This window comes from Mustela erminea, chromosome 2 (assembly GCF_009829155.1).
Source record: "Mustela erminea isolate mMusErm1 chromosome 2, mMusErm1.Pri, whole genome shotgun sequence".
Lineage (NCBI taxonomy): Eukaryota > Metazoa > Chordata > Mammalia > Carnivora > Mustelidae > Mustela > Mustela erminea.
This window is the reverse complement of record NC_045615.1, coordinates 118,618,508-118,638,134: the sequence shown is the minus strand read 5'-3', so window position 1 is coordinate 118,638,134 and position 19,627 is coordinate 118,618,508. Positions and strand designations below refer to the sequence as shown.

General features: G+C 34.8%; 1 protein-coding gene across 4 annotated transcripts in view; it reads right to left on the bottom strand.

Annotated features, from left to right (window-relative positions):
* The window catches only part of TBC1D19 (TBC1 domain family member 19), a 173,277-nt gene that overhangs the window by 82,986 nt on the left and 70,664 nt on the right, over positions 1–19,627 (bottom strand). For all 4 annotated transcript variants that reach the window (XM_032334035.1, XM_032334036.1, XM_032334034.1 and 1 more), the window contains 4 exons: positions 16,580–16,690; positions 8,806–8,878; positions 3,864–3,902; positions 1,454–1,566 (listed from right to left, as the gene is read on the bottom strand). In XM_032334035.1, the coding sequence (XP_032189926.1) occupies positions 1,454–1,566; positions 3,864–3,902; positions 8,806–8,878; positions 16,580–16,690 (336 nt within the window). The remainder of the gene's footprint in view (positions 1–1,453; positions 1,567–3,863; positions 3,903–8,805; positions 8,879–16,579; positions 16,691–19,627) is intronic.

Here is a 19,627-nt window from a genome sequence, read left to right as displayed (position 1 = left end):
TACTCAACATCTATTCTGTAAACTGTTACTTCTAGTGTCACCACAAAAGATCAGCAGTATCATTTCTTATTTCAAAATTTCTCTGAAATAAATTACAATGTTTACTCTTTCAAAAAGAAAGAGAATAATTTTTGCCAGCGCTGTTCATGAAGGGAGATTTAAAAGACACATATACACACAAGCGCACAAGTATATATATAATTTGCAAAAGTCAGAGGTGTAGCTTTTATAATATTAATAATATTTAATTTTTTAACTGTATTATTATAAATTATAATTAGTTGTAACAAAATAAATACAACATGTAAGTATTATTTTATTAGTATCATTAACAGTCATTATTTGTGTCAGACACTGTGTTAAAAGACTAACATACAGGGACGCCTGGGTGGCTCAGTTGGTTAAGCAGCTGCCTTCGGCTCAGGTCATGATCCCAGCGTCCTGGGATCGAGTCCCACATCGGGCTCCTTGCTCTGCAGGGAGCCTGCTTCTCCCTCTGACTCTGCCTTCCACTCTGTCTGCCTATGCTCGCTCTCGCTCATTCTCTCTCTGACAAATAAATAAATAAAATCTTTAAAAAAAAAAAAAAGACTAACATACATCATTTCCTTTAACCACCACCACTCTATGATATAAATATTATTTCCTATATATAAGTGTGGGTAAGTTGAAGTTTCAAGAAATTTAACTTGCTCAATGGCTCATTTCAAATAAGTTGAGTATGCTAGGAGTTGAAACCTGGTCCATATATTCCAAAACCCATGTTTTTAAAGCCTAGGCTAGGGAAGTATTAGTTTGCTATTTATTAAAATCTTTAAGTAGATGGATTATTTGATCAATGGGCTTAAAGTAAAAAAAAAAGAAAAAGAAAAATATTTTTTTTCAAAAGGAATATCTTGTATAATTTTTCCTTATTGAATCTATTAGCAGTCTGTTGGTGATTTCTCTTCATATTATTTCCTAAAATAAAATGTTCCTATACTTAGAAAAATAATATTCCTATATAATATATCACTTTTTAGAACCATAAAAATAGTAATGTTTCAAAAGTAACAGTAGGGAGAAAGGGCTCATTTACATGTATTGGGTGGTCCTTCTTTATTTCTCCTTAGTCTAACAACACAGTTCTACCAGATCTTCACTGACCTCTACTGGAGGACTCCATTTCTTACAATTTCATTTACTGGTTTTTGTAGCTTTAAGTTTAAAGTATACAACTAATTATCAATAACAAAAACTTCTATGTTAAGCACACAGTGATTAAATTCTGTTAATCTTTTCTTAGAACTCAAAACTACAGTGATTTTGAAAATAAAAAAAAGGGGAGTGAATACATTAGACTAAGAAACCATAGTAGAGAAAAAAGAAAACAAAAGTATTTCTATTTTGAATAACTGGTCACTGAAAAATAAATATTAATAGCTCAAGTTTGGCCCATCCTTTTTCTTCTTACCTCTGGTTGACTGGAAATATTCAAAATGAGAGCCCATAATTCTGCTCTCAGTGCTGTGGGGCTTCCTTGTCTGATATACTGTTGAGCAGCAGCACTGTCTTGTTCTGCTAGAACTGTCAAAAGTATAGAAAAATCTCATTAGAAAATTCATAATTTAAGAAATTACACTGAAATCCTTAATTAAAAATCTTTGATGAAGTTAACATTTCATCTTTATATCTAACATTACATCATGTCTTGACAACCTTCTTTTACTCTCTGAATTTTGATGTGGCCCTGTTTACAGCCCTATACATGTCAAGATTTAAATTCCCCCACCTCTTACCTAATCTGGTAAAAGTTTTTAATATAGGTATCTGGAAATCACTTTGCTTTAACCATAGCTCACATATTTATTTATTTATTTATTGGTGGGTGCTCTGATTGCCTTCATTTTTTAAAAAATTTTATTTTTTCAGTGTTCCAGAATTCATTGTTTATGTATTCCATGCAATACGTGCCCTTTACAATACTCACCATCAGGCCCTCCCCACTCCCCACACTCCTCCCCTCCAAAACCCTCAGTTTGTTTCTCAAAGTCCGCAGTCTCTCATGGTTTGTCTCCCCTTCCGATTTCCCCCAACTCACTTCTCTCCTTCACCCAATGTCTTCTGTGTTATTCCTTATGCTCCACAAGTAAGTGAAACCATATGATACTTGACTGTCTCTGCTTGACTTATTTCACTCAGCATAATCTCCTCAAGTTCCATCCATGTTGATACAGAATTTGAGTATTCATCCTTTCTGATGGAGGCTTAATACTCCATTGTATATATGCACATACATAGTTAATCTTTGGATTCCATGATCAAGTAAAGTCATATTTATAAAAAACTCAAATTTCTTATGCATATTCTCTAAGTCATGGATGCTCTAGTATTTGGAAGTAGTATGCTTTTGAAGTATTATGGTTAAGAATTATAAAGGTGATGAGCCCTGGGTATTATATGCAACTAATGAATTGTTGAATACTCCGTCAGAAACCAATGATATATTATATGTTGGCTAATTGAACATAATAAAAAAAGGAATTATATAGGATGTAAGATATCTATTAGATGATTTCTTAGCTACCTGTCAAAAACAACAGAAAACAGAGATTTAAATAAAAAGAGGTAAAAAATAAAGGATCTGATAACATTTAAGAAGGCCAAAAACTATTTGTAAGCAGCCAAGTATACAAAATTAATACATTATCCCGCCTTCATTTTCATTTTTATTTTCTTTAATGGAAATACCAGCTATTAGGTCTGGAAATAAAGGCCTTCTTAAACAAGCAAAACAAAAAAAAAAAGCAAAAAAAGATATTCCAGACAACTGCTGATATTTATCTAACATAATGTTTTCTTATTATTTTCTTCTTACTATTTTTTAAAAGATTTTATTTATTTATTCATTTGTCAGAGAGAGAGAGCGAGAGAGAGTGCACACACAAGCAGGCAGAGTGGCAGACAGAGGTGGAGAGAGAAGTGGGCTCCCAACTGAGAAAGGAGCCTGATATGGGACTTGATCCCAGGACCCTGGGATCATGACCTGAGCCGAAGGCAGCAGCTTAACCATCTAAGCCACCCAGGTGTTCCTATTTTCTTCTTAAAAGGGAAAAAAAACTTATACCAAATGAAAATTACTTAACCTAAAGAAATAAAGGGATCATATAAAATAAAAAAAGCCAAGGCATATCCTTTAATTTGTAATTGTGTTTAATGCAAAGGTCAAATATATGAAGGAAAAATGATGAAGTCTAGAATAAATATGATTTTGAAAACTGAACTAGTGAGTTTAGAATATGACAATACAATTGCTACAGAAGGTACTTGTGACACAAAGACTTATCTGCACTTTGTATTTCAAAAACAAAACAAAATTTATAAAAACAAGGAAAATAATCTTCAAAGGTGGGGAAAAATTATTCCCCAGAACAATAAGAGCTGCTTTGGTTATTAAGCCTTACCACTGTGAACAGTCATAGAGAAGCATGAAAGTTATAGTTTCTCCTGATGCAGGGGCATATTCCCATTAACACTAATGAGAAGTGTGTGAGCACATCAAAGAGAGCCTGCCTCTTTGATTTTAAAATGAAATTCTGTTGAATGGAATAAGCTAACATTCTTGAAGAATGTGTGTCTGCATTTATTATTTCCTTTTTAGTGAGCCATCTGTGTACTTCTTTATCTAACATTTATTGATGAAGTGAAAATGATGCATTTCTCCTTTTTATAAGGATTCCCATTATATTAACTACACAACTAAATATTACTCTTTTTAGATTTTTGACTTTTTAGAGATTGAATTTCAGTTGGAGGTACAGAATGCAGACATTTACTTCAGACCACTTCATTTTCAGAAAGTATAAATATAATCAAAATCTTACCTTTTTGCCCAATACGTACATGCTCATTTTCAAAAAGTTCTAAAAATGATAAAATAAAATTATTAGACACAAATATGATTAACCATGTTTAGAACAATATTAAGTATATTTTTCTGCTATTGATACTGTTTTAAAGCTAAGTGGCTCTATGGAGAACTATAAGAATATATATCTTTATATGTAGAAAATCTTTTTTTAAAGTTGTTTAAAGTTTATGGAAATTAAAAATGAGTTAAGTACATCTAATCAGAAAAAAAGGTGATAACTAATTTTCCTTTGTTAAAATAAAATAGTATCTTTTCAGAACAGAAAAATGTCTACTCATCTTGACAGCTTCATTTGCAAAGCTCTACTTTTGCTCTCTAATCTGCCATGACAGCATAGCTAAAAATAAAGCCTTAATGCTATTAAAGGTAAAATCCCACTATACAAATGCCATTTTAAAAGATTATATTGGAAAAAACAAAGACTTACTTTAAAAGAAAAAAAGGTTTTATTTATTTATTCATTTTGAGAGAGATAGAGAGTGAGCGAGCAAGCGCAAGAGAGCAGGGGCAGGAGCAGGGGGAGGGGCGGGGGAGAGGGAGAGGGAGATCATGACCTGAGCCAAAGTCAAGAATCAGGTGCTTAACCAACTGAGCCACCCAGGCACCCCAAAGATTTGCTTTTAAAGTACCAATCATAATGGGAAAAGACTCAATAAATGAGACCATATTAAAAAAGAAAAAACTTCTATTCATCAAAAGACACCTGGTGCCTAGTGGGTTAAAGCCTCTGCCTTTGGCTCAGGTCATGATGCCAGAATCCTGGGATCGAGCCCCACATCAGGCTCTCTGCTTAGCAGGGAGCCTGCTTCCTTCTCTCTCCCTTTCTCTCTCTCTCTCTCTCTGCCTGCCTCTCTGCCTACTTGTGATCTCAATCTGTCAAATAAATAAATAAAATCTTTAAAAACAAACAAAACAAAAGACACCATTGAGAGTGAAAAGGTAAGTCGCAGAGTGGGGAACTGTATCTGCAATGCATATACCTGACAAAGGACTTGTATCTAGAACATGTAAAGAACTCCTGGTAAAGACAGATGACTCTCTGACAAAATAGGCAAAACATGCGAACAGGTTATTTACAAACCCAAAGGACTACTAAAGTTATGAAAAGAGACTCAACCACATTAGTCATCCAAGAATGTAATTAAAACCATTATGAAATGCATACCCATCGCAATGATGAAACGGAAGACGGACAATTCTACATATAAAGAAAATGGAGTAAATGTACTTTTCATATAAAGGTGGTGGGACTGTAAATAGTGCAGCCACTTGGAAAACCAGAAGCACTTACTAACACAGAATGTATGCACACCCTAGGACAATTAGCAATCTGCTCTTGGGTATACACCTTAATGCATTCATATGTGCCCCAAGGGACATATACTAGAACATTCATGGTAATGCTGACTACTGGTAATAACCAAATAGAGAGAACAACTCAAATGACCATCAACAGTAGAAATCATCAACTGTATGATCCCATTTCTACAAAGTAAAAAATAGGCAAAACTAACCTACAGTGTTAGAAGTCAGGATAGTTGTTACCCATGCGGGTTGCTGGAGTGTAGAATTGTACCTGGAGGCTTCTGGGATGCTGGTAATACTCTATCTCTTGATCTAGTCAAAGGTTTCACAAGTGTTTTCACTTCATAAAAATTCACTGATCTGTATACTTAGGATCTGTGTCCTTTTCAGTATGTATGCTATACTACTATAATGTTACTCAAAAATTAGAGGAAAAAAAAGATTATGCAACTATGAGAGAGAAAGATTTTAGCTCTTTTCCCCACCCCAGAGAAAATCAGTTTTTCCATTTTCTCTTTCTCTTTCTCCCCACCAGCTGAGAAAGGAGAAGCTGTTAATTGGATTTGTTAGATTCTACAACAATGATTAGTTTAGCTCTTCTAACGAATGGGATAACCATGTGTTAAGGGCCAGGAACTTACATGTGACTGTCTGGGTAAGTATAGCCTGGGTCCCCTGGCAACCTGGTGACCATCTTGGCACTTGATTCCCTCCTCCCAATTTCTAGCAGTCCTGCTTTGAGGAGTAGAGAATAAAAACAATTGCATCAACTAAAGAGACTATCAGCCTCCTCTAGCAGATGTAGTTGTTCCTTCCTCTGCTATATGTATGTATGTAAGTAGGTATATGTATATATGCATATGTATGTGTATAATAATATACATATGTATGTATATATGTAATATGTAATGTATGTAATAACAGCAAATACCACACTGATTCTTATCTGAATCTTACTTTCCACTACCTCTTCACCAAGAGTAAATATTATGTCACACCTATGTGTTCACTAGTCTCTGGCCCTTAGAAGGGTCTCATATTTGTTGTGTTACAGTGAATCAAAAAAGACAGAACTGTATTCTAGATTAAGAAAATAACTGGGCTTTCTAAAGCATAGGTACTACAGGATCTAGAATAATTTTAAGCAATTCTTAAGGGTTATTTCAAAAATGAAAAACATAAATATCATTCAAAGTTATATTATTATTATTTTCTTTTCCTTTTGTTATATGTACAGCTATCACTGGCCATGAACAGAAATACAAGGTCTCTGTCTTAGTCTGTTCAGATTACTACAATAAAACACTCACAGACTGGGTTATAAACATGAGAAATTTATTTCTTACAGTTGTGGGGACTGGAAGTCCAAGATCAGGGCACTGGTATGGTTGGGTGCATGCCCTATTCTGGGTTGCAAACTGCTGACTTTTCTCTGCGTCCTCACATGGTGGAAGGATCTCGAGAGATCTTTCACAAGGGCACTTATCTCATCCACGAGGGCACCACCCTCCTGACCAAATCATTTTCCTGAGGACCCACCTAATACCATCACTTTGGGGATTAGAACTCCAAAATATTTCAGGACAAAAACATCTAAACCACAGAAATATCTTATTCTGTGAGATATATGATATCTTCTCATAAAATAAAAAGGACTATCAAAGGTCAGGAGGGGAGGCAGCATATAATGGCAGACTTTAAGGCAGACTGTTTAGTTTTGAATCTTGGTTCTAGCACTTACTAGCTTTGTGACTTTGCACAAGTTACTTAACATCTCCACTTCTTCAACTTTAAAATGGTAGTAAAACTTCTATCTCACATGATACTAGAAAATTAAAATTGTAATCAAGTATAACTATATACCACCAGAATGACTACAAAGAAGATGGCATACATTAAGCATTAGCAAGGATATAGGACAACTACTTCTACTCTCATACCTTGTTAGTGGAAGTGTAAACTGGTATTACCATTTTTGAAAATTCTTTATTAATTATCTACCAAAGCTGAACTTATGCAAACTCCAGGAGAGAATAATTATCTTCCCAGGTATATACTTAACAGAGGTGTATACATATGTTCACCAAGAGAAACAAACTAGGATGTTCATAGTAGCCTTATTTGTAATAGCCCCAAACTTGAAACTTCCTAAATACTCATCAACAGTAGAATACTATAATGCAAAAAAATTGCTCACAAATACACACTATATGACTGAATCTCACAAACATAATGTGGAACAAGAGAAGTCAAACATCAAAGAGTACATACTATATGTTTTCATTCATACAAAGTTCAAGAATTGGCAAAATTAATCTATTCTGCTAGAAATCAGAATAGTGGTTATCTTTGACAAAGGGAATAAAGATTGAAAGAGGATAGGATGGGGCTTCAGTTTATTGATCTGGGTGGTATTTTAATATGTGTGTCCACTTCATAAAAATTCAATGAGTCATTCTCTTATGATATATGTATTTTTCCTTTTTAATAAAAATATAATCTCTATATGTAACGTGGAGCTCAAACTCACAACCCAGAGATCAAGATTCACACTCTCCTCCGAGTCAGGCAGATGCCCCTGTAATTGTCCATATGCATTATACATTAATAAAGTTTTTAAAATGGTAATAGAACACACCTTCTAGAGCTGCTGGGGTTAAAATTAGATAATACACGTGTAACATATAGTATGTACTCAATGACTTTATTGTATTTGTTATTGTTATTAATAATAAGAAACAGCCAACTTCTTTATTTTACAGAGAAAGAAACAAGTCCAGAAATGTAAAGTGACGTGCCCAAGTCACACAGCTAGCCAGTGGTGGAGGAAAGACCAGCACAATTCCACCACCATATAGACCTCCATATTTTAAGCCAATTTTTACTTCTTATTATAGCTAAATACCAATCTGGCCTTTTATGAAAATCACATTTATTTATGCACAAAGAAGAAAAGTTGCGGAAGTTTTCTATTGGGTTAATATTTAAAAGATACTAATTTTATAACCCAAGTTTATACAAGGTAGAATATATGTATACAATTAACTTGGTGATACAAATAGTTATGAAGATAGATAGTAATAGCCAGTAAAGGAAAATATGAGTGCTGCCGATGACAATTTTGCCAACCAAACGATGTAAGTATTTTTTTTTTACAAGATTTTATTTATTTATTTGAGAGAGAATGAGTGAGAGAGAGCATGAGAGAGAAGAAGGTCAGAGGGAGAAGCAGACTCCCCAAGGAGCTGGGAGCCCGATGCGGGACTCGATCCTGGAAGTCCCGGATCATGACCTGAGCTGAAGGCTGTCGCTCAACCAACTGAGTCACCCAGGCGCCCAAATGATCTAAGTATGTTTAAGGACTTTTCAAAATTAAAGACCTTCGAATTAAAAGATAAAATCTAGTTGAATTCTGATGATAAAAACATACAGAATTTTATTTAATAAATAACAGAAATCAAGGAGAAGCAAAAAGTATACTTGGTTTTCAGACATTAAAAAGTTACTAGATTAATTTGGAAATGACCAGATAAGACTTCAACTTGTTCTCATTTACCATTAATTATATGGTGTATAGGAGAAACACTCACCAGGAGGCACTTGTGTAGAATCATCTATACCTAGCTGTCCTGTAGTTAAGCCGAGTTCTACAAAGAATTCTTTCTGAAAAATAACATAGAATTAACATACATCTCAGACTTTGCTACACAATATTTAAAAAATCAGTCCCCTCCAAATATCAGCTTAAATAAAAATTACAATGTAAAATGAATCTTTGCTTCATTCAAGTATCTTAAAAAGAAGAGGTTTTTATTGAACTTTTCAAGAGTAATGCGTTAGTCAGAATTTTGCCTTTTTAAGTAATAGATTAATCAGTTAAGTAAGACATGATAATTATATTTTTTTAAAAAAGATTTTATTTATTTATTTGACAGAGATAGAAACAGAAGAGATGGGAACACAAGCAGGTGGGAGAGGGAAAAGCAGGCTTCCCGCTGAGCAGGGAGCCCGATGTGGGGCTTGAGCCCAGGACCTCAGGATCATGACCCGAGCTGAAGGTAGACACATAACAACTAAGCCACCCAGGCACCCTGATAATTATACTTTTGAGTAAAGAACTAGTAACATTCAAATCTTTCCTAACACACACACACACAGAGTATGTGTAAAACTCAGCAATTTTATTTTTTAAATTTTTTAAATTCCGAAATGATTCTCTACCTGTTTTTTATGGTACTATACTTCACTTCACCTTTAATCAACTAAACACTGCAAATATCCAAAACAACTTAAATTAATTTTTAAGTAAAATTAAACTACCAAGCATTCTGCTAAACTAAGAACAAATTAGATTTATTCTCCAGACTTCCTCCACTTATCTAGTAATGTCCAGGGAAAGTAAACATGTTTTTCTGTTATTTTTTAAATATACAACCACCTCATATTATTCACATTATGTTTATTCCTTAAGTAATTAAATATTTCTATTAATATTTGCCTCAGTGTTTTGTTATTATTCTAATTGCTAAAACCAAACTTCCTTCTCCTTTAAAAGATGAAATTAGTTTTAATCCTTCATAATTATGTATTATTATTTAAGTTACTGATTTATTTCTGCCCCTCATAAGACAGTTATCCAGCCTAACAGGCATAGTCATTTTATTTTTGTATTGATTTTAAGTACTGATGTTATACTTCAATCTTTAACTAAATTTGAATTTATATATACTTTTAAAAAGCACTTCAATTTATTTATTTATTTAATTTTTTTTAAGATTTATTTATTTGTTTGATTGAGAGAGATCACAAGTAGAGAGGCAGGCAGAGAGAGAGAGAGAGAGAGAGAGAGAGAGAGAAGCAGGCTCCCAGATCATGACCTGAGCTGAAGGCAGCGGCTTAACCCACTGAGCCACCCAGGTGCCCCAGCACTTCAATTTATATTTCTAATTTTTAACAACTAAAGAGGAAAAGTCCCTTCATACTACGGAAGGGACCTAGATCCAATAAACATGTCTATATAAGCTTTTGTAGCCACAATGGGAAAGAGAATTTTACTTATGCTAAGTCATGTTAAGGTGCAGAAACAGAACTCTGAACATTCATTTTCTATCTCACTGCTCTGTACTATTTTTCACTCAATAGCAGTAGACCTGCACCCCAATCTCAGATTGCCTTCAAAACTTACCCAAGATACTAGGCTTTCTGGGATGCTTTCCTTGAAATTCTGGGCTAACAGAAACAACTTTCTATGCTACATGTATCACCTTTTATAAACCTCTAGCAAAGAACAGAATCATATCATACTGAAATTATCTTCTTAATGTCCATCTCCCAGTAACCCAAAGCTCCTGGAATACAAGACTGTGTCTTACAAATATTTGTACCCCCAGTACTTAGCAGTGTGCTAAGTGACATATTGCAGAGGGACCCCATAAATATTGAGTCACCGTGCTGAGCTCTAGTTTTCAACCTGTTGCCTCATTGTGACTGAATCGGTAAATATAAATGAGCTGACAATTTCACTTTAGAGTTAAAAAATTTTAGTTTATTAAAAATGCCCTTTTAACATGGATGAGTTTACATAACACTGTGAACTAGGTTTGAAAGCCATCTATTATAGGATCATTTGACTCATTGAGCCTCAGTTCAATACTCACACACACAGACCAGGGTCTCAAATAAACTATGCATCATGGGGTCAGAACCATATCCCCAGGCCACATGACTCAAGGAAAGCGGGAACAACTAGCCCTAGTCACAGCAGGAAGAGAAGGACTAACCATACTCTTAGTGGGGACAGCCACAAGTTTTTTGAAAATTAGCCACAGGCTTTTGGTTCTTCAATAGCTAAGAACGAATCCACATCTACTCCAGGTCCCCCCAGACAGACAGAAGGCATAACTAGTCCCACTCACACACATACTAAACTTTTTCATACAGCAGCATCCTTTTCCTGCTTCATTACCTAGCAAACTCCTTCAAACTAGTCCAAATGGCAGTACCTCTAAGAAGACCTCCCACCACTTTCAGCAGAAGAATCTGCCACTGCCTCTTCTGTATATTTTATATAAACTACTACAAACAGGTCTTCTAATATTAAAAAAAATAACTTCTTAAAATTAATTTTAATTGATTATATTATATTTTTATATTTTTAACAGTAATTATATTTTTTAATTATATTTTTATATTGATTATATTTGATTATATTTTTAACAGTAATGACGAACAGTTATATACTACTTACTAACTTTCAGGTACCAACTATATGTCTTATATTTTAGTTTCTTAGGTCTTTCATTAAAAAAAAAAAGTCCCACTTAACTGGGTGGCTTTAAACAGAAATTTATTCTCACAGTTCTAGAGGCTAGAATCAAGGTGTTAACAAGGCCATGCTCTCCCTGAAAACTCTAGGGGACATCTGTTCTAAGCCTTTCTCTTAGCTTCTGGTCTTGCTGGCAACTTTCAGTGTTCCTTGCCTTAGAGATGCCTAACTCCAATCTCTGCCTCTACTGTCTTTAGAAATTCTCCTTGTATGTCTCTCTTCTGTCTCTTCTCTTCTTATAAAAACACTGGTCATATTGGATTAGGGCTTACCATATTTCTGTAAGATATCATCTTAACTTGACTGATCTGCAGTGACCCTATTTCTAAATGAGGTTACATTCACAAGTACTGAAGGTTAGGACTTCAACCTATCTTCTTGAGGGACACAATTCAACTCATACTTTACATCTTAACTTGATCTATATAATACTTCTATGATAAGTTATTATCCTTCTTTACAAGTAAGAAAACTAAGGCTCAAGGAAACTTGCCCAAGGTCACATAGCCAGTGAGGGGAAGAGCAAAAATTTAAATCCCAATTAGGTGGCTTCAGAATCTAATCAATTCCACATATAGCAAATAGTTTAAGACATCAAATCAGCTAAAAACATGTAGCAACAAAATAGCAGCTCCTTACCTTATACATTCCTCTGCCATTCGTATATACACACGTGCACACACAATCATAACTGGCCACTACTCAGGGACAACTATTTACAGTTTTTTTTTCTGGTATTTACCTCCAAATTTCAAGTAACACTTATTGCTACTTTTATCAGTTTCAAATATCTATTGACTTTTTGTTGTAAATAAGGATTTTAGCTCAGGTACATTCTCTTTTCCTCCATCATTCCAATATAATTACATATCAATTCTTTATTAAATCCATATTAAGAGTTTGTATTATGACTAAATATCCACTGCTGAGCCATGCAGTATGTGATAATGTTTCTTTTTGTACTATTTTTTTGTATATGCAGCTCATAATTAAATTCTTTTTTCACATACATAATCTTCTCTAATCATTTATCTCTTCCTGTACCTCCAACAACTCTGAAAAGACCATCCACAATATAATTTTGCATGTGGTCAAACTTTTGTTGCAAACACTCATCCTGGAACCCTCCCAGTTTGGAATCCCTGTGCTCTGGCCTTATGCACACCCTTTGCCCTGAAACTTCTTTTCACTCTCATTCTGGAAATTTTTCTTCTCTTAGGTTGGAACCCTGTTTCCTGGGTCCCCTACTTTGCTCTTTTTATGAACTTGCTTTGGAGGCTTTCTTCCAATAGGTCCCCTAATAAGAGTAAATATTTTAGATCACATACATCTGAAAACATCCACTCCAACCTCATATTTGTTTAACCGTTGGCTACATATAGAATTCTTGGCTTGAAATCATTTGGATTGTTAAAGGGATTACTTCGAAATCTCCTCACTTCCAGTTTTGCTGCTGAGAAGTCAGATGCCACTCTAATTCCTAACACTTTACATGTATTCTCCTTCTCTTCTATAAAATGTTTTTAGAGTCCTCTTTTCAGAGGCCTTTATATGGGTCTTCTTTCATTCATGGCATTGGAAAGTAGGTAGGCCTTTTCATTCATAGGATTCATTCATAGGAATCAGAGATTCCTATCTTTCAGATCTTGGGATTTTTTTTTTTTTAAGATTTTATTTATTTATTTACCAGAGCAAGCACGCGAGAGAGGCAAGCACAAGCAGGGGGAATGGCAGGCAGGGGAGAAGCAGGCTCCCCGCTGAGCAAGGAGCCTGATGTGGGGCTCAATTCCAGGACCTGGGATCATGACCTGAGCCCAAGGCAGCCGCTGAACTGACTGAGCCACCCAGGCACCCAGGTCTTGGCAATTTTAAGAATTCCCCTACCACTGTTTTCTTTTTCTGGAACTCCTATTAGTCAGATGTTAGTTCTTCTGGATTTATCATCTAGTTTAGAAAAAAAATCTTTCCCTCTTATTTTTCATCTCTTTGGCTTTTTGCTTTTGTTTTGTCTTCTGATAGAGATTTCTTCACCTTTGTTTTCAACTCTCCTACCATATTTTTGATTTCTAAATATTCTTTCTCATTCTCATGTTTTGTTTTGTTGTTTTAATGAAACTCTCTTCTTTTGTAATTCTTGTCTCATGAGTAGTTAACTTCTCTGAGAATATTAATGGTTTAAGTCTCCTGTGGGGAAGAAATGTTTGACAGGCTAACTTCTTTGTCCAGGTGAAGATGACCTTGGGTTTACCTTTACCCAGCACTGTTGCCCTGAAAATGTTCTGGATCTCACACACACCATATATACACACAGACACACAAATTATGGCAAGGAATGCTAGCTATTTTATTAACCAAGGGGCTTTACAAAAAAAATATGACCCTTGATGGTAAATTACATTTGAAATGGGAGACTCTGAGTGGACTATAAAAATCTATTGGAAAACACAGACGTTAGCTGCCTGGTATGGTGTCCCTTGATAGGACTTGGAAGTTATGCTCATGTGCATTATAAGAAACAGTTCCTATCGTGTATGACTTCCCTATGTTGTGCCTATGTAACTGTCACTTCCAATTCCATGCATTTCTTGTCAGGGCTTGGAAGCAGCATAGGATTGGCTGTGAGGACACCCAGCGAAGATCTGCGTGATATACAGACATGCTGTGTCTTCTGTCCTGTACTATTCTATAAATCTAAAGGAACCTGATGCCAGGTTATGACCTATTGTATCCTGTGAGTGTGAATGTAACTCCAAACCTAAAACAATCACTAGTGCTCATGATAAGTATTCATTCCCTAAACTGGCTATTTTTTTTTCTTTCTTTCTCTCTTTTTTTGAGGGGGGAGGTGGTTTAATTTTGGTTTCTGCCTTTCAAATTGAAAGATTTCAAATAAATGTGGCGATCCTAGGCTGTTCAGTCATATTTAGGAATGAGGCAATTGACTGTAAGCTGTCTCAGCAAGGATGGGGCACAGGATGCAACAGAGGGAGAGAACTGGTCAGGCACAGTGATGGAGGTAGGGGATGAGGGTATTAGTTTCATCATTTGGTCAACTTTCACTTAATTTCTCCGTTTTCAAAGCAGTGTCTCATTTGTGTAATGCTGTAAATCTGAAATCTCCGAATTCTTAGCCTTTCTAATTCTTTCTCTCTCATGAATATGTCTCTGGTCTCCTCTGGGGAAGAAGGAATCACTTGAATGAATATACAACGTGGTAGGAGTCTGGGGGTCTGCTCTCTCCTAATAGACTTTCACGCAGTCTCATTTTCAACCCTATGGTTCAGCAACATGTGGTGTCTCCACTTCTTGAGTCTTTCCAAAGTTCTGTGGAGAAAATCATGTTGCTTCTTGTATCAGTCAAGTGTCCAGTAAGAAAATAGAAATCATACCAGAAATGTGAAAAGGGAAAAAAAGAATTAGCAAATGCAAAAAGAAACTATGACTTCTAGACTGATGAAGAGGGAACCAAGAAGGAACTAGGAACTCTGGAAAGGGTTCCCCCTGCCCTCAAGACTGAGATTCAGACTTTTTTTTTTTTTATGAAATGCTCACCATGGCAAGTTGTAGTTACCATCTGTTATACAAAGTTATTACACTTCTACTGACTATATTCTCTATACTGTACTTTACAGCCCGTGCTTTATTTATTTTGTAACTGGAAGTTTATACCTCTTAATCCCCTTCACCTATTTTGCCCATCTCCCCACCACTCCCCACTCTGACATCCACTAGAGTTTGTTCTCTATTTATTTCTGTTTTTTGTTTGTTTTCTTAGATTCCATGAGATTCAGTCTTCTTTTTTTAAAGATTTTTATTTATTTATTTGAGAGAGAGAGAGAGAACAAGTGGTGGGGAGAGGCAGAAGGAAAGGGAGAAGCAGGCTCCTGGCTGAGCAGGATCCCAGGACCCCGAGATCATGACCTGAGCAGAAGGCAGACACTTAACTGACTGAGTCACCCAGGAGTCCCAGATTCAGTCTTTTAAGGAGAGAGAATGGCTACCCCAGGAATGTGCATGGGGGTTTAGTGGGTGGGTGAAGAAACATGCCAGAGGGCACAATTTGGAGTTGGCTTCTCCATGCTGATCAGCTCCCTTCTGAACATAGGAGCCAGGAAGGGAAGCTCTTTTTTCCTGTTCAGTCTGCAGTGTCCCCTCCAGAACCCTCTACTGCTAAAGCCTAACATCAAGTCAGTTAGCAGAAGAGGAATGTTTGTAAGATCTAGCTCTAGCATAATAAAGCAGAGCAAAACAAAGAGGTGGAATTAGAGCTGAAAGATAAACTGATTGTTGCCATGCCTCTCATCTGTATCTCCCATCTTCTACAGTGAAGCATTTGGGCTTGACCTTCTTTCATGTTTAAGTCATTTCCTACAGCTCTCCAAAGGAAGTATATTACAGAGTTATAAGCTGTTTCCTAGTTTCACCAATGATGGTATTTATAGTTCTGCGCTCCTTATTGCTTTGATTAGCAGAAGAAGGAGTGATAATTTCTTAACTCCACCATCAGAATTCTCTCCACCTTTCTATATTGCTCTATTTTTAACACAAACTTCCTCACTAAAATGTGATAGTTTCCAGAAGAAGACAAACCTACTTCATCTTCCCTTCCCTTTATCTCCCTCAGTAACCTCATCTTGTTAAGCTTATAAAGGTTGGTTGAATTGTTAAATGTAAATTGTTCAATGTTGAATTGGTTAAAATGTACATTCTTTAAAATTTTTTAATAAAATTCACAACTTGTTTCAATGAGTTTTATTGCCATAGATCACACACCTGAATCCCAACAAGCTGTCTTATAATCTATGCTGTTGATTAAATGAGAAAAAAAGCAAAAGTATTTATAGGCCCATGAAAGCTCATTTTTAGTCATACCAGCAAAGCAAGATTCACTGTCTTTATACATATTGACAATAAAAAAATAAACCTTTCACTTAATTTATTTAATAAGCAGTCTTGTTGCTTTAGATATATGATACAATAAATATTTTTCTAATGGCTGTCTTCTAAAATATGTAATATTTTGAAATGCCTATACTTACCAATTCAGGGATGTCTTTTACTTTCAGAGGTACTTGGATTAAGCCCAAATGGGTCCTGAAACTAAGAGAATCACCATTTTCATAATTTGGGTTGCGAAGATTAATTAACACCTTTAAAAACAAATCCAACAAAATTGGGTTAGTTTCTTTATAGAATGTTTACACTTATAAAATGTGGCAATAATATACTTGGTATATCGCCACAAAAATTAAAAACTATTTGGGGTTATGCATATACTTTAATTACATTCTAAAAAACTATTCAATTGTGATGAAATGTTAAAATACCAGAAACATGCTTTAAATTTAATATTCCAACTGATGATCTACCATATGAAAGTCTAAAAAGTTAAGAATTTAGTTAGAATGAAAAACCTTTATGCTAATAAAAATAAAAATTGCTTGATTACAATATTTAACAAGGAAGGTGATAGAAAAATAAAAATTGCTTGATTGTAATATTTGCCAAATTTTAGGCTCAATTCTAGCCCTTTTAAAAACAGCTATTCACAACATTTTTAGAGAGATAGGAGACTGAAAAACTGCAGGGTATTGCCTCTAAACCAAATCCACAAGGAAAAAAATTCAGAAGTCAAGCTAACAAGAAAGGCCATTTATATACTTCTCAAAATTATGCACAAAAAAAACTTAGACATTTACATACCCTTTAATCTAGAAATACTACTTCTATAAATATGATTTTGGAAATAATTAAGATGTTTACAAAGATAGTGCAGAAAGAATGTTAGGTCAAGTAGTTTATAGCAGAAAAAAATGAAACAGCTTAAACATTCCATTAGAAGGAATTACTTAAATTATAGTTAATTGATAAAATACAATGTCATTTGCCTCAATTAATACAGGTAATGTAGGTAATGACATGAAAATATATTCACAATACATTCAGGTTAAAAAATGTATAATAATGTAGTGGTTTTTGCTATGTGATGTTATTAAAAGTAATTTTTAAAAAATTTTCTTCTTATGTATGCTTTCTTATTTTTCCAAAAACAACAATACAGTTTTGGGAAAGAATAATTATAATTAAGATATATTTTTAAATTGAAACTCTTGAGAAAAAAAATTTTAAAAATCCAGTGCAATGACATAGATGGAATAGAGCGTATGATGCTAAGTGAAATTAGTCAGAAAAAGACAAATACCATGAATTCACTCATATGCGGAATTTAAGAAACAAATGATCATAGGGAAAAAAGAGACACACCAAGAAACACAATCTTAAGTATAGAGAACAAACTGATGGTCACCAAAGGGGAAGCGGGGTGGGGGACAGGCCAAATAGGGATTACAGATGCACTTGTGATGAGCACTAGGTGATGTATGGAAATTTGATCACTATATTGTATACCCGAAACTAATATGACACTTTATATTAACTAACTGGAATTTAAATAAAAGCTTAAAAATAAAAAGCATCCTGTGAAGGAGATTAGGTAACAGAAATGCTATTGTATCTGAGGAAGGGATAATGAACTGATAACTAATCACTGATGAAACAGAATGTGCGATAATGCCAAATAGTTTCTTAAAATTGCAAACACTAAACTGAAACTAAAAATATCAATGTTATCTGTTAAAAAAATATATATAGCAAAGAATCAACAGTCTGCTAAGTGCAGACTAATACAGAACAATACAATTTTAGATTAATTACACAAGTAAGGGATTATACTACCAGGAACTTCACAAATGGATAGAAAAGAGAAAGAAATGATGATATGAGGGTAACAGAAAAGAGAAAATATTAGAAATGCAGAAAGTATAAGGATATAATTATAGAAAATTTTTTTTTAGTTAAGCATCTCAGCATGAATAATCAGAGATCAATTCATCAATAGTCCTGAAAGAAACAGAATACTCTGACTATTAAGAGGAAAACATAAAGATAACCATACAAAAACCACATGAACTTTTGGCTCTTAAGTGCTAGAAAGGGAAAAGAGTTTGGGAGAAATCTTTAAACAAGCCAAGAGAATTAAGGCAGTTTCTGATTCAAAACTAATTCCTCCTTAGAGTTACAAGGAGATTACAAGTGGAGAGTCTGGGTGGCTCAGTCAATTAAGTTGTCCCACTCTTAATTTCAGTTCAGGTAATGATCTCAGGGGGTTGTGAGACTGAATCCCACTTTGGGTTCTGTACTGAGCACTGAGCCTGTTTAAGACTCTCTCTCTCCCTCTCCCTCTGCCCCTTAAATCCCACCACCTCCCACTTGGTCTTTCTCTCTCTCTTAAAAAAAAAAAAAAAAAAAGGAGACATCCTACAGTTGACTTTTAAACAACATAGGTTGGAACTGTGTGGGTCCACTCAAATGCAGAGACTTTTACAGTACTATAAATGTGTTTTCTTTACTTTATGATTTTAATATTTTCTTTCCTCTAGCATATTTTATTGCAAAATTAGAGTATATAACACCTATAACACATACAATATATGCTCATTGACTATTATGTTATCAGTAAAATTTCCAATCAACAGTAGACTATCAGTATTTAAGTTTCAGGGGAGTCAAAAGTTTTCTGTAGATTTTCGACTATGCAGAGGATCAGAATCCCTGGGTTGTTCAAGCATCAACCATATGCCATATGTTTTATGCTGGCAAACTAGTATCAGGGCAACAGTTCAGAAAAGAAATAAAAATAAATTGTGAAAGATTCATTAATTCTTTTACTCATTCATTCAACACCTATTTATTGAGCAACTATAGTGCTAAGCACTATTCTACCATAGCAGATGGTTTGTGGTAGCGCTATGCCTATCTCCAGGGACACCTAGATGTCCAGTAATGACCCTTGGCCACGATGGGATTAAATATACTAACCAGTCATTTAAATTGTGCTATTTAATGTCCCTGGATACAGTCCATATCAGTTTACTTACATTGTTTCTTGAAAATACAGATAGCTCGTTTCACCTGATTTACCAGTGGGGCTATAAAAGACCCCTGGGAAAACTTGTGCCTCAACTACCAAGGCCAGTGTATCTCACTTGTATCTTGACATTTCATAACCCAAAGACAAAGCATGTCCT